General features: G+C 37.6%; 1 protein-coding gene across 2 annotated transcripts in view; it reads left to right on the top strand.

Annotated features, from left to right (window-relative positions):
- The first annotated feature begins 3075 nt into the window (after nucleotides 1–3075).
- Nucleotides 3076–14653, top strand: part of LOC123880711 (FK506-binding protein 2) — a 55466-nt gene continuing 43888 nt past the window's right edge. For both annotated transcript variants that reach the window (XR_006799316.1, XM_045928998.1), the window contains exon 1: nucleotides 3076–3378. Coding sequence is in view for 1 of the 2 variants with exons in the window: in XM_045928998.1 (XP_045784954.1) it covers nucleotides 3191–3378 (188 nt within the window). In the remaining variant the exon portion in view is untranslated. The remainder of the gene's footprint in view (nucleotides 3379–14653) is intronic.

Raw genomic sequence — 14653 nt, 5'->3', positions numbered from 1 at the left:
ACCCCCGATCGCCCGATTAGGAGGCGGTCGTCTTCACCTCTGGGCTATCGCAGAAACATCTAGTGTTATAAAATATAGGTACTTAGAAGTACTTAACTTATCCTACAGTAAACAACCATCGGAAATAAACAAGGTTGTGAAAATACTGGTCCGCCATTCTCTTACCTTTGGTACAATATCGAGTCAAGGAAAAATTGCACAACAAAAGTTGTTCATAAATTGTAATTAATCGTACAGAAGTCAGAACAATAGACATTAATCATCATCATCATCATATCAACCCTTCGCTGGCTCACTACTGAGGACGGGTTTCCTTTCAGAACGAGAAGAGACAAATTAAAGCGGACGAAGTCGCGGGCATTTATCCTCATCATTCGAAAGACACCCACCGCTGGATATAGATACAACCAGGATCAGTTTATATGAAAGTATTTTTTTTTTAATCCACCGGAAAAGTCCATTGAAAGGTTGGTACGAGGGCGGCACTGAAAATTTCGGGAATCAAGGAAGTGACACAACATTACTATTTAAAAATGTATTTATTGCTTTTCGAAGTATTCTCCGCGAAATTTGACACATTTTTTCATACGATGGAACCAATATTGAAGCAACCATTCCATTCGGAAGTTGGGGTCTTCAAAATGGCCGTTTTGTAGGCGTCCACAGCTTCTTCAGGTGATGAAAATCTCTGACCACGCAATGTATTCTTTATTTTAGGGATAGTACAGAAATCATTAGGGCTTAGGTCGGGGCTGTACGGCGGATGGTCTAATAATTCTATGTTTTCTTGCTCTAAAAACTCTTTTGTTCTGTGCGCGGTGTGAGAACTCGCATTGTCGTGATGGAGGATGATGCGGCGGTTGCAGTTCTCTTTACGGAGTTCAGAAACGACCTGTGGCAAACAAATGCTAGCATACCATTCTGCATTAACCGTTCTTTGTCCCTCAAGAGGAATAGTCGCAACATGGCCGGTTTTGGAGACAAACGTGGCCACCATTTTTTTGCAACACTTCGTGAACGAACAATTTTTGTTGGCTTTAACTCATTTTCGAACACCCAAACTCGTGACTGGTTTTTTGTTTCGGGTTCGTACGCGTATCCAGGATTCGTCACCTGATACGATGTTGTATACAGCATTTGAGGATCCTGCGTGGAATCTTTCGAGAGTTCTGACGCACCAAGTAACGCGAGCCGCTTTTTGCTCTTCACTTATGCGGTATCCATCGGGAAAACAACTTTTTTACACCTAATTGTTCATGCAAGATTATTTGTATTTGACTCATGCCAATGTCTAAAGTTGCCTGAATTTCGCGGTATGTCACATGTCGATCTTCCTCAATCAGCTTACGCACAGCATCAACGTTTTCTTGGGTGACTGCAGTTTTTGGACGACCTTGACGGGGATCATCACTGAGCTTGACACGTCCACGTTGAAATTCAGCAAACCAGCGATAAATTGTGGTTTTAGATGGGGCTTCATCACCAAATGCAGAAATCATCCGGTCAACACACTATTTTTGTGTTAAACCACTTCGAAAGTCATAATAAATCATCTCTCTAGAATTTTCTCGAGTCAATTCCATTTTCTCAACGACTAAACAAGTTTGACAAGACATTGTGAAAAGACCGAGAATCTTTTTTTAAATAAATAAATGGTATTCGATTTTTAAAACCAAGGAGTTTTCAATTAAAAAGATTTTAATATGACAGGGACAGTGGAAATATTCCATTCCCGATATTTTTAGTGCAGCCTATGTATTTATGTATGAAAATCTCAATACACTTTTTATTTTCTCCTATTATAGTAAATTGCACTTGAGCGAAGCCGGGCGTGTCGCTAGTATTGGAATAAGACAAATGCAATCAGGTATATAAAAACTTAAGAACCTTGATATTCATAATTATGTTTTTTACAAAGTAATAACATACATAAAAACAATAAAAAGTTGTTATCAAAACCAACCTAAGGCTGGTAACGCACTCATCCCATCCGAGTCCGTGAATATACGGATATGAAAAACTCGGACCGAACTTGGATATTGCTTACGTTCTAATCTGAACTCTGATCCAAATCCAAGCTATTCAGTGAACATCTTTGACATACATGTCTATGTCATACATCTGATTTGAATCCGAGGCACATCCGAGATATTCTCACGGATAACGGAGATAAATCGTATGACGGAAGTCGGATCTAGTCCGTAAGCTACCATACAAATAGTTCTACGACTACTTCGGAACGTATTTTCACGGACTCGGATCGGATGAGTGCGTAATCGCCCTAATTGTTTTCCTAACTGAGTTTTGTGTAAATAGTACACGTTGACCGAACAAAATCACGTCATCTCTTGCGTGGCGATCGCGAAGCGGTCAAACCTGCAGGCGCTGAACTGACAGAAATATACCCGTCTCACTCTTATATACAGGATGCTCTACACCTGTCATCGTTTGACAAAAATGAATGTCGCAGGGAGCAATCTTAGATAGATTTGTTGTATGAACCCCCTTCGTTGGTCAACATGATTAACCTATCACAGACCCACTAAGTATTGAAAACTTTCTGGCATGTAGGTTATCTCACGATGTTTTCCTTCACCGTCAAAGCATCAGAAATATTCCGAAACAGTAAATTATTTTGACGATTCAAAACACCTGTCAAAGTTTACTTGAATAAAAATATACTCTATTCTATTATTAGATATTATTGATATTATAGATTACTATTTTATAGATATTAGATAATCCAATATCCATTCCATGTTATGGATATACAATAAACCGTGACTTTTTTTATGTTCCGGTCATTACGTACAGCGAAAAAAATAACACTGAAGTTTAGACAAGCTATCTTGTTTGAACTTGGGAACTTCTTTTTATAATTTTGATTGTTATGTCAGCAAAGGCTTTATCGCTTCAATAATTTACTTAAAGTTTTTCTTGCGGTTGAAATTACCCCGTACCTGAAAACAAACACACTGTATATGGATAGGAAGCGTCGGAGCGAGAGGGTGATATTGGGTTATCAACTTATCAGACTCATGGAAAACCAACGGACCAGCAAAGTGTTTCCAACTCAAAACCAACTCAGTTCACAGTTGTTGCCTTGCCGCTCAGTTCAAACCGAACAGACGCGTCGAGCGCACGTCTCTAGAGAACCCATTTTCCTAAGTTAACTTTTCGTAAGTTCAAAATGACGTTGCGATGCGTGCTTGCATTGTTGGCAATCGCCGGAGCCACGTTCGCGAGCCCTGAGGTCACCGAACTTAAGGTTGAAGTCGTCAGCGTGCCAGAAGGATGCACCGCCAAGTCGAAAAATGGCGATATGCTCACCATGCACTATACGGGCACGCTTGATGATGGGAAAAAGTTCGACTCCAGGTACGTCCTTTACAACAAGGCTTAAATTAAGTTTGACCATGACATTATATATGATTAATGATATATAAAGTATGTGCACCTATTATATTGGTACCTACCTGATTACTTTTACTCCTATCTTGGGACGGCACTGGCCTTTACGATGCGTGCTTTCTTAGTTTAGGGGCAAGGACTAGGAAAGTTATATGTAAGTTGTAACCAAATTTCATTTCATTTCATATCGGAAAAGTTTTGATAAAATTAAATAACTACTGCTAAAATAACGCTACTGAAGATTCGACAGCACATCAAATATTAATTGACCTGCTTTTTGTACATCACGTACGTTGACGTCAAGTATTGCCTAATGTCATGTATCAACTTAATTTTTAAGAAATGCTTAAATGTTATGTGACGTTTCACTAACAGGTCAATTATTCTCAAGGTGTACGTGTATAATTCGGTTCTATGATGAGAAAAAAAAGAACTTGAAAAAAACTTCTCGTTACACTCGCTATACTTACTAACTCTATTGTTTTTGAGGTAGAACCTATTGAACTACTAATAAAACTATTGCGAAAAAACATAATGTGATTTTTTTATAGTTTATGATGATTTCTTTATTATATTTTAATTGATTTCAAAAACTTGGTTTCCTATTCTATTTATATGGTTTCTTTATAGAGTAAAAGGAACTAAAAGTTGCGAATAACATCGGAAAAGATAATTTTAAAGAAGATTTTAATAATAATTCCCCTGTTTGCGACTACAACGTATTGTTTTAAAAAAGCGTAATTTTTAACTAACAATGTTCAAACCTATTTAGTATTTATCGTAAATAATACATTCAATTCATATTGTTTTTTAGTCTATGATACTGGACGGTTAATTCCACAGACACACCATCCTTCTAAACTCGATAGAAACCAATTTACACCCGTTGCAAAATCTGTTCTTCTCAAATATCAAGTTTTTGAAATAACACGTTGTACCCGCAAACAGGAAAATTCATTTACGTTATGGTTATCTATGTTAATAGTATTTTTGCGAGCGAAGTATTTAGTTGTACCGGTGACCGGAGTTCAAATCCGGTTTGAAACCGCTGGAAAGGACGTTCAAGTAAAAGATAACGGTACTTTTATACCTACTAAACTATACACTGAGCACGTTATTTGACAATCAAATTGCTGTTTGCCTAACTCACGTTTTTAGCTGACCTACTTATTTATTTGTACTTACCTACCTACTTAGGTATCTCTTCTCTGAATCACACTAATATTATAAAGGCGAAAGTTTGTGTGTATGTTTGTTACTGTATCCTAACCCCCGACCCAAAAAGAGGGGTGTTATAAGTTTAACGTATCTGTGTATCTGTCTGTGCATCGTAGCTCCTAAACTAATGAACCGATTTTAATTTAGTTTTTTTCGTTTGAAAGGTGGCTTGATAGACAGTGTTCTTAGCTATAATCCAAGAAAATCGGTTCAGCCGTTTGAAAGTTATCAGCTCTTTTCTAGTTACTTACTGCAACCTTCACTTGTCGGGGGTGTTATTATTTTTTAATTTACACATGCGTAAAAAGTACTGCACAAATTTGGCTGAATGGAGACAGATAATATCCTGAATTAGCACATATGCTACTTTTTATCCCGGAAAGTCAAAGAGTTCAAATCCACGCGGACGAAGTCGCGGGCATCAGCTAGTAATATATAAAACTTACTAAGTAAATATTATTAGTAATATTATAAAGTGTGTTCGTTTATTATTTGTCGTTCAATCAAGCCGAAACGGGGCAATATAAAGACATGAATATTTGGATGCATATATTATTTAGGTAAAGACCTGGAAAGGCTACTTTTTATCTCGGAAAATCAAAGAGTTCCTAGGGGTTTTTTAAAAACCCAAATCTATGCAGATCAAGCTACACCAATCTATACTAATATTATAAAGAGGTACAGTTTGTACGTTAGTTTGTAGGAAGTAATCTCTGGAACTACGGAACTGTATTTTATTTTAGAAAAATTAGAGATCCGTTCGAAAAGTGTAATAAGCTAAGAGTGTAATATTATAAATGTGAAAGTGTGTCTGTCTGCCTGTCTGCTAGCTTTTCACGTCGCATCTGTTTAACCGATTTGACGAAATTCGGTACAGAGATAGCTTCCATCCCGGAGACGGAATTAGGCAACTTTTATCCCGGAAAATTAAAGAGTCCCCACAGGATTTCAAAAACCCTAAATCCACGCGGGTGAAGCCGCGGGCATCATCATCACGTAATAAGTTACTTTGTGTTGAACCTAGGGAGAGGGCTGGTCATCTACACAGATCTAAAAATCTAGCTAGGATAGCCAGTTCTTGATCTTGCAACATTTTAAAATTGTATAATAGGTACTTGCGCCAGTAAATAAATATATGTAATAATTAATTCATCCAAGGCCAATAAGTACTCAATACTGAAAATAAACGTTTTATATATTTACTAGAGGATGCCTATGAAGAATGAAAGTAGCCTATGTCCTTCCCCGGGATGTACCCCAAGTCTGTACCAAATTTCATTAAAATCGGTTCAGCGGTTGGGCCGTGAAAACGTAGACAGACAGACAGACGGACACACTTTCGCATTTATAATATTAGTATGGATTTATTAAATATACCGCCTTTTTACGATTGTTAGTACGTAGGTTCATTAGTCTTTCCCGATAGGTTCCTATTTCTAAATAATTTATTGATTACGTAAGTCGCGTTTGTTAATGAGTTCTAAATTGAATTCACCGAATCTGCCTGAACGCCTGCCTTAGCATAGCGATCTAATGACGTAAATGTGGTAGAGCAAGGAGACGCCGCCGTACCTACTAGCTTACTTCCTCACTGGAACTAGCTAAGTATAGGAACTTTCCAGGCCAGTTCCGTAAAAGCTTCATAGAGGGCCCTTCCAAGGAAGTAGGAATCCCCCATGCCTATCCACATTATTCACTTTTGGTTTGTACTTTATTGATTTGTTTGTTTATCCTTATCTACTTAATAAATTATTATAAATGCGAAAGTGTGTCTGTCTGTCTGTCTGTCTGCTACCTTTTCACGGCCCATCAGTTTAACCATTTCTGACGAAATTTGGTACATGGTTAGCTTACATCCCGGGGACAAGCATATGCTACTTTTTATCACAGAAAATCAAACAGTTCCCACGGGATTCCCAAAAACCCAACCGCTTAACCGATTTGTATGTACTCGTATGTGGTACCGAGGTAGCTTGCGGCCCTGTAATTGACATAGACAACTTTTTATCCCGGAAAATCAAACAGTTCCCACGGGATCTTTGAAAACCTAAATCCACGCGGACGAAGTCGCGGGCATCAGCTAGTATTATAATATTTGCAAAATTGTGTTTGTTTCTTTATTTATTCGAAAATCACATACATACATGAACACTGAAAACATAACACTCCTTTTTTTGGACTGTCATTTAAAAATGGCTATAACACACAGACAGATAGATGGATTGGAAGAAAATATATATAAATCCTTATTTTACGACGGACTTCTAAAAAAAGAAAAATGCCCTCACCGTTTCATACGCGGCGAACCTCGTAAGCACGGAACACTTTTCCGCGATCATGTAAATAATTTAAGCATTCCCGTACATTATATCGCACTATGCATCTAGGCCGCAGAATTGTAAATAACTTAATAGAAGATGAAGAGAAAAACATTTATTTGGAGTACAAGCAATCCAGACTAATACTATAAAAGCGAAAGTGTGTCTGTCTGTCACCTTCCTTTTCACGAGCCATTCATTTAAACGATTTGACAAAGTTTAAAACCGTCTTTGAAAATTTTGTCCCGGAAAATTACAGAGTTCCCACGGGAATGTTAAAAAAGCTGAATTGACGTACATTATGACGTCGCGGGCATCATTCATTTAGACAGGCATAGCGTGGATCACGGAGACGGATATTATCTAGTAAAAAGGTTTTAATTTAATTCAGATACAAGTTAGCCCTTGACTGCAATCCCACCTGGTGGTAAGTGATGATGCAATATAAGATGGAAGCGGGCTAAGCTAGAAGGGATATGGCAGTTTTTTATTAAACCTAAACTTTGGTTTCTACACGGCATCGTACCGGAACGCGAAATCGCTTGGCGGCACGGCTTTGCCAGTCGGGTGGTAACTAGCCACGGCCAAAGCCGCTCACCAGACCAGAAATATAGAAATTATAAAATTCTAAACCCCTGCCGGGAATCGAACCCGGGACATCCCACTAATGAAACCACTGCGCTTACCACTCCGCCAAGGAGGTCGTCAAAAAGGTGGCTGGCAAGATACGGGTTGGCAGACTTCACACACTTTTGAGAACATTGTTAAGAACTCTCATGCATGCTGGATTCCTTAAGAAATCATCGTTCACTTTTACAGCAGGTGATATTTAATTGCTTAAAACGCACACATTTTCGGGAAATCAGCGGTGAGTACCGGACAGAGTCAAGGACAGAACTCGAACTCCCGATTCGAATAGGAGGCTGAAGTGTCAATCTCTAGGTTATCACAACTATTTACCACTTCTATACCCATTTTGAATTCTGTGATTTAAACGATCCTTAGTAAGTACGGCCGACCACAAATCATTATTATTTGCCACCACGCGAGTCATACACCATTTCCTCCCACTTACTAATATTTTATGAAAAAGATAGTTGGAACTTCGAAATTAAACCTTGATTCTTCTTCTATTCTTGTTTTATCTCAAAGGCGACATCCTTGGCGCTTGAAAAATGCTAACAATCAATATTCTTGCTGATCCTTCCGTAAGGAAGCAGTGTACTCCGCCTTTTCTTTCTACCACGCGTCACTCTTTAGTTCGAGGTCCTAAGTACCTAAGAAATAATATATAAGAAATAATATGAATCGTCTCTGTTAAATTAAATGAAAAATTTGCGCTCGCTTCGCTCTTTAATCTAGTTCGTAAGGATTTGTATTGCAAAACTTATAAAAAGGCAGGAACTGCCCGCAATCTCTTCAGATTATTATAATTTATTCTTATGATTTATTAATTAATCTTTGGATTTTCACAAAAGCCCTTCTTTTTTTATTTTAACAGAACAGTTCCACACGTACGTACAATATTATACCTAAAGGTTAAAGTTTGTGTGTATGTGTGTATGTTTGTTACTCTTTCACGGAAAACCTACCAGACAGATTTGGCTGAAATTTAGAATGGAGATAGATTAGACTTTGGACTAATTATTATTACATAGGCTACTTTTTATTCCGGAAAATTAAAGAGTTCCCACGGGATTTTTAAAACCTATATCCACGTAAACATCAGCGCGGGCATCAGCTAGTTATATTTATATTTTAAGGTCACAACAAAGTTGTCGTGAAATTATTTAATTAATAGAGACGAACTTAAAAGCACCGGGCGTCTAAGGAACCACATTGAAGTAGGTAGAGGTTTTGAGGTTGAATTTAATAAGAGTTGTAAAACTGCTCCCGACTTTCTTAAACGCGCCTAATTCAGGGTGTTGATTAAAAAATTAATTACTTCTAAAGAAGTATGAATATATAAGCCTCATTCACACGGGCAGAGTTACTGCCATGTCATTATTTGAAAGTAAGAAAGAAATGCATTTATCTGTTGTTGGTGCCACAGATAAAAAAAAATCAGAAATTAATTTTAATATTTCGTAATTTTTAGTAGATCCAAAATTTATTGTCTGTGTTCTCCTCCTACAGTCCACGCATGATCAGTTTTTTGTTTTATTTTATTAACCCCCGATCCAAAAAGCGGGGGTGTTATAAGTTTGACGTATGTATCTGTGTATCTGTCTATGGCATCGTAGCTCCTAAACTAATGAACCGATTTTAATTTAGTTTTTTTTGTTTGAAAGGTGGCTTAAGAGTATACTTAGCTATAATCCAAGAAAATCAGTTCATTCGTTTGAAAGTTATCAGCTCTTTTACTAGTTACTGTAACCTTCACTTGTCGGGGTTGTTATAATTTTTTAATTTACACTTGTTCAGATACAAGTTAGCACTTGACTGCAATCTCACCTGGTGGTAAGCGATGATACAGTGTAAGATGGAAGCGGGCTAATCTGGAAGGGGTAGGTACGACAGTTTTAATCAAACCCATACCCACCCCTTTGGTTGGTGCACGGCATCGTACCGCAACGCTAAATCTTGGCCGGTAGGGTGACACTAGCCACGGCCAAAGCCTCCCAGACTAGAAATTTAGAAATTATAAATTTCTAAACCCTTCCTGGAATCGAGCGCGGGACCTCCAGGGAGGTCGGAGGGAGTTCCTATTTTGCAGATTTATCTAATGTCAGAAGAATATAAAATTGATCATCTAGTGGCTGCCTAAACGAAACTTTTTTCACTGTTCCAAACCGCTCATGCGAGGTTCTTTAGAGGTAATCTTAGGGTGCACTCACACAAGCAACTTTTCATCTGCTAATAGGTGCCAATACGTGTGCGTAGTACGTACGTGGCAGATGAAACTGTTGCGAAGACTACGTCGCTCATCTTTTCACACCCTAAAAGCTTGCACACATAAGGGCGGACCGCACCACAACGCCTTGCATTGCAAAACCTTGTATTGCTTTCGTACATTTTGTATGAACCATCGCTCTGATAGGCGGCCACACCGTGATGACGTGCTTTGGCTGAATTTTGCAATGCCATATGCGACGGCCCGCCGCGACAGCAATGTGCGCTAGCCTTTATAGGAAATTTATACGAAAGTTGTCTCGAGGGTATAAAATTAAGAATTGTGAAGCTGAATTTCGTACATTCATATACATTCTAATAACTAAAGTTTTGAAGTCAAAGTTTCAGTAAGTCAAGCGGGATAGTAACCTAATAACACATCTTTGTGCTTACAGATTTCTTACTGCCTGGGTTGATACTATTAAAGTATATCTTAGTTTTCCTTAGTTGACTTAAAAAAAAAATATAAAAAAACCGGTTAAGTGTGAGTCTCGCGCACCAAGGGTTCCGTACTCGGGAATTTTTTCACGACAATTCGGGCATTTTGCATGATAAATCAAAAACTAACAGACAGACTGCAAGACAGACTCACAACGCAGTTATCCTATAAGGGTTCCTTTTTCCTTTTAATGTAGGGAACCCTTTAAAACTACGTGCGTATCTACTTAATTTAATAAATCTTTTATCTAGGTTTTAACTGAATTATAGGTAAAGTCTACTCTTCAGATATTAAAAATTCTTCCTAGATTAACTAATATTAAATTTTTATAGCTACACTAAGTTATTTAAAATTTCCGGAACCTTTTGTTTTCCCGGAATAAGACAACCCTGTCAAGCGCAAATTGGATTCGCACACAAAGGGTTCCGTACCATACCATACAACGTAGGTACTTACTTAAAAAAAATAATTTGCGTGGCGGCAAATTCAAATTCAAATTCAAATCATTTTTATTCAAGTAAACTTTTACAAGTGCTTTCGAATCGTCAAAATAATCTACCACTGGTTCGGAATGCTGTTCCTACCGAGAACAGAACAGCGGCCATTGTTAAGTTCGCTATCTTGGTTTTTTTATACATATTTGATGTTATTCACGATCATCGCATCGTACTATCATTTGTATAGGATTACGTTATAGAGAGAGCCCTGTACCACAGGCTATTCTTACTTACTTTCCGAGGTTAGCATGTAGTTAGTACCTACCACTTAGATTTTTATTGGTGGTCAAAAATCAGCGATAACTGTAAGGTAACTTAACCGCCTGTCATGCAACTGTGCCTAAGCTATCCTCGTAGTCATCAATTTATAGAGGTCCATAGTTGGACATAGGTCTCTTGTAGGGACTTCCATAGTCCACACCCCACGCCGCGTCGTTCTGAACTACATGAATCCAGTGGCTCCTTGTAACTTGTTTTGTGCCTTCGGCCCACCTTTTGGGGGAGTCTGCCAATACTACGCTTGAAAGCACTTGAGCTTCGAGAAATATCAATTTGTGACTGCAGCAATATGGAGAAAGTCACATATAGCTAAACATGGCGGATGAACACGATGCTCGTTCAAACGCACTCGACTCTATGACTTTGTCACGGTTCTTAACTTTATTTCCGCTTTGGACCCTCTCGCTTCTGCATAGCCACTTGTATTTTTGTAGCACATACGCTTCTATGGAGTAGACACTCGTACCTACATAATATAATATTTTCATTGATTGATATTTGTATTATTTTTAATACTTAAATTTAAAAAAATATGTTTTGATCCTTTTTTATTATTTTTTATTTTTCTTCTTATTTTTCGCTTAGTTCTTTCAAAATTACTTTAGAAGTCCTCGGCTTCGCCTCTAGCTTCTAATATTATGATACATAATTTCATATCTGGACTTCATCACATTGAAATCTGTATTATAACATCAACTAAGGTTGGCATGTTGGTATACGACCTACGAGTAAGTTGGAGTTACGTTTCGGACATATTGTGAAGTGCTTCTAGAAAGGAATCTAAACGGAGTTACTCTTGTTTAATTAATAGAAGTTTTCTTTTGAAGATACTTAGTCTTCTGCTTGGATAGTGAAAAAAAGTCTGAACACGTATAAACCGAGAACCTGTGGAATATTTTAATAGTTTATTTGTTGTTTGTCTGTCAATCACGCTGCAACGGAACAAAAGATCAAAGTTTAGGTCTATAAATAGAAAGTAAAATATTTTTTTATTTTATTTATTTAGTCAACTGCAGTTTATGTTTGTGTCATGTACAATATTTAAAAGTGATTTTCTTTTAAAAGTAATTTGTGTATGTAGATACATAGACTCTGAATAGGTATTTACCTAACTAGTATGCAAGATTTGTATTTGTATAATTCACTTGTTATTTATTACAGATAGTTTTTTTAATGTAGTTCTTTAGTCGGGAAGCGAAAGAGTTGAACTAACACTTTTAACAATTTGTTTTGGGATATTTGAAGATCTTTATTGATGTGGTCTTTTGTATAGATATACTAGAAGAGCGACATAGCCTTAATTACCAACTTTCGACTTTTGTCAAACACCTCTTCAAAATTTTCTACGAGTTAAAGAGCTATAAAATTTCTTTTCTCCGTGTACCTATTCATTGTTAACAAGGCGTTCTCAGTAACTAAGAAAGAACTTAATGACATATATGAAACTTTGTAAATACCCACGATTAAGTAAGTACCTATATAGCGTCTTTCATTATGATTTTATAATGTTGTCTGCAGCATTTTTTTAAAGATATGCTTGCGGCCTTTTCTGGAAGGACAGTTTCATTAAAAGTATACCTTGAATCGGTTTTCACCTAAAAACTAGTTCGCACGGTGGCAGCAAGGTTACCAGTAGGGAAACGTCACTTTAAAAGTTTTAAAGACATCAAAATAATTTAAATACTCAAGTGGGAAGGTATATTATGTAAGCATGAATAAAATTGTAATCTCTATAAAATTTTAATGCCCCTAAACTCCCTAGCATCCAGTAGAAGTTACGCCAGCGTTGAGGCAGCGAGAAACTATGTTCGCGGGCTTTTACCAACTTTCTGATCACATTATCTTGAAATAAAATAGAGTTTAATGCTGATCACACATTTATTCAAATGAAACTTTAACGTAACCCGTAATATAATATGTCTATGATATAATTTACAAGACGTGTAAATTAAAAATTTATAACACCCCCGACAAGTGAAGGTTACTGTAACTAGAAAAGAGCTGATAACTTTCAAACGTCTGAACCGATTTTTTTGAATTATAGCTAAGAACACCCTCAATTATACTACTTTTCAAACAAAAAAAAACTAAATTAAAATCGGTTCATTAGTTTAGGAGCTACGATGCCACAGACCGATACACAGATAGACACGTTAAACTTATAACACCCCTCTTTTTTGGTCGGGGGTTAAAAATGATAATAATTGTCAAAATCCTACTGAAGATGTTTTTGACGGTAAATCAAATCGTTTGCCTCGGAAGGTAAATGGCTAAAACACGATCACAGCCAACAATCGTATAATTTTATTACTATACGGCTAAAGATTGTAGCTCACTTACACGACCCAGCTCCCTGAACTACATCACCGTTCTATAATTACTATCATTGTAATTAATTATTATTGGCCTCTGAATTCTGCAAGGCTGGACTTAGTTGCAACGTCCCGAGGTTAATTATTACAGTCAAGTGCCGTGTCAAATCAGATAATTGTATAAACAGTGGCACAATAGCCGATGCCATCTTGAGGGAACACTGGCTCTCTCAACTGACAATGGCGTTCTCCTAACAATCGACGTTGCTGTTACACGTATTTCACACGTTGTCTTAATTGCTTTAGTGTTTGCATATAAAGCTTTAGTGTTAAGTATATTTTAGGCTGGAAATATGTTTAAAACACACGCCTGAGAGTTCTCCATAATGTTCTCAAAATTGTGTTGAAATCTGTCAATCCGTACATGGCCACAGTGTAACAATTCACTGCTGGGCGTAAGCCTTCACAAGTGCGCGCTACTACATACGATCCTCCGCTTTCCTCATCCACCCACTTCCCGGTCGTCAATCCAGCGACTTGGAGATCGTTCCACTCTGCGCTTGCTGATACGCGGACTCCACTCCAGAACACATCTGCTCCAGCGGCCATCAGTTCTGCGGCAGACGTGGCCTGCCCACTTAATAGTGTAGGTACATTTAGTTAATTAATAATTTCAAAAGCAGTTTATAGCCACCAGCATGGCACGTCGCACACGTGTATGGAGTTTCAGTAAAATAATAATAATAAATTAATTAAAATACACGCTCTTGCAAATTAAAGCATGCTCCCTCCCTTTCCAAATTAATGTTGTTATGTCTACGGTGTGACGCCGCTCAATGCCGTGAATACCGGGTATTGAGAACCGGGTATCAGGAACCGGGTACCGGTATCGGAAACCGGGTACAGTACTAGCGCAGCGATGCCGAAGCGTGTGAAGGCTTGGAAAAAACAGAACGCGGTACGGCAAGAAGTTAAAACCCGTTCACATAGCATTAACACCGCAAGTTTATTTGCAAGATAAATCTTCCGAATAGAACGGTTCATACAGTTAAAACTTTACAGTTTTTTCTGTATTTCTTATATAACCACCTCTAGATACTCCGTCCTGTTGCCCTTTTTCTAAACTTAATCTTAAAAAGTTAAGCCGAGATAATTAATAATACGAGAATTCCAAAATTCCATTTTTTTTCAATTAATTTGTACAAGTACTTTTGAATCTTCAAATGCACCTAGGTACCACTGTTTGGAATGCCGAGAAGCACCAAGATGAAACTCGGCAGTTGCTCT

The sequence above is a fragment of the Maniola jurtina genome, chromosome Z (genome assembly GCF_905333055.1).
Source record: "Maniola jurtina chromosome Z, ilManJurt1.1, whole genome shotgun sequence".
NCBI classification, from domain to species: domain Eukaryota; kingdom Metazoa; phylum Arthropoda; class Insecta; order Lepidoptera; family Nymphalidae; genus Maniola; species Maniola jurtina.
This window is presented reverse-complemented; position numbering and strand designations above follow the sequence as displayed.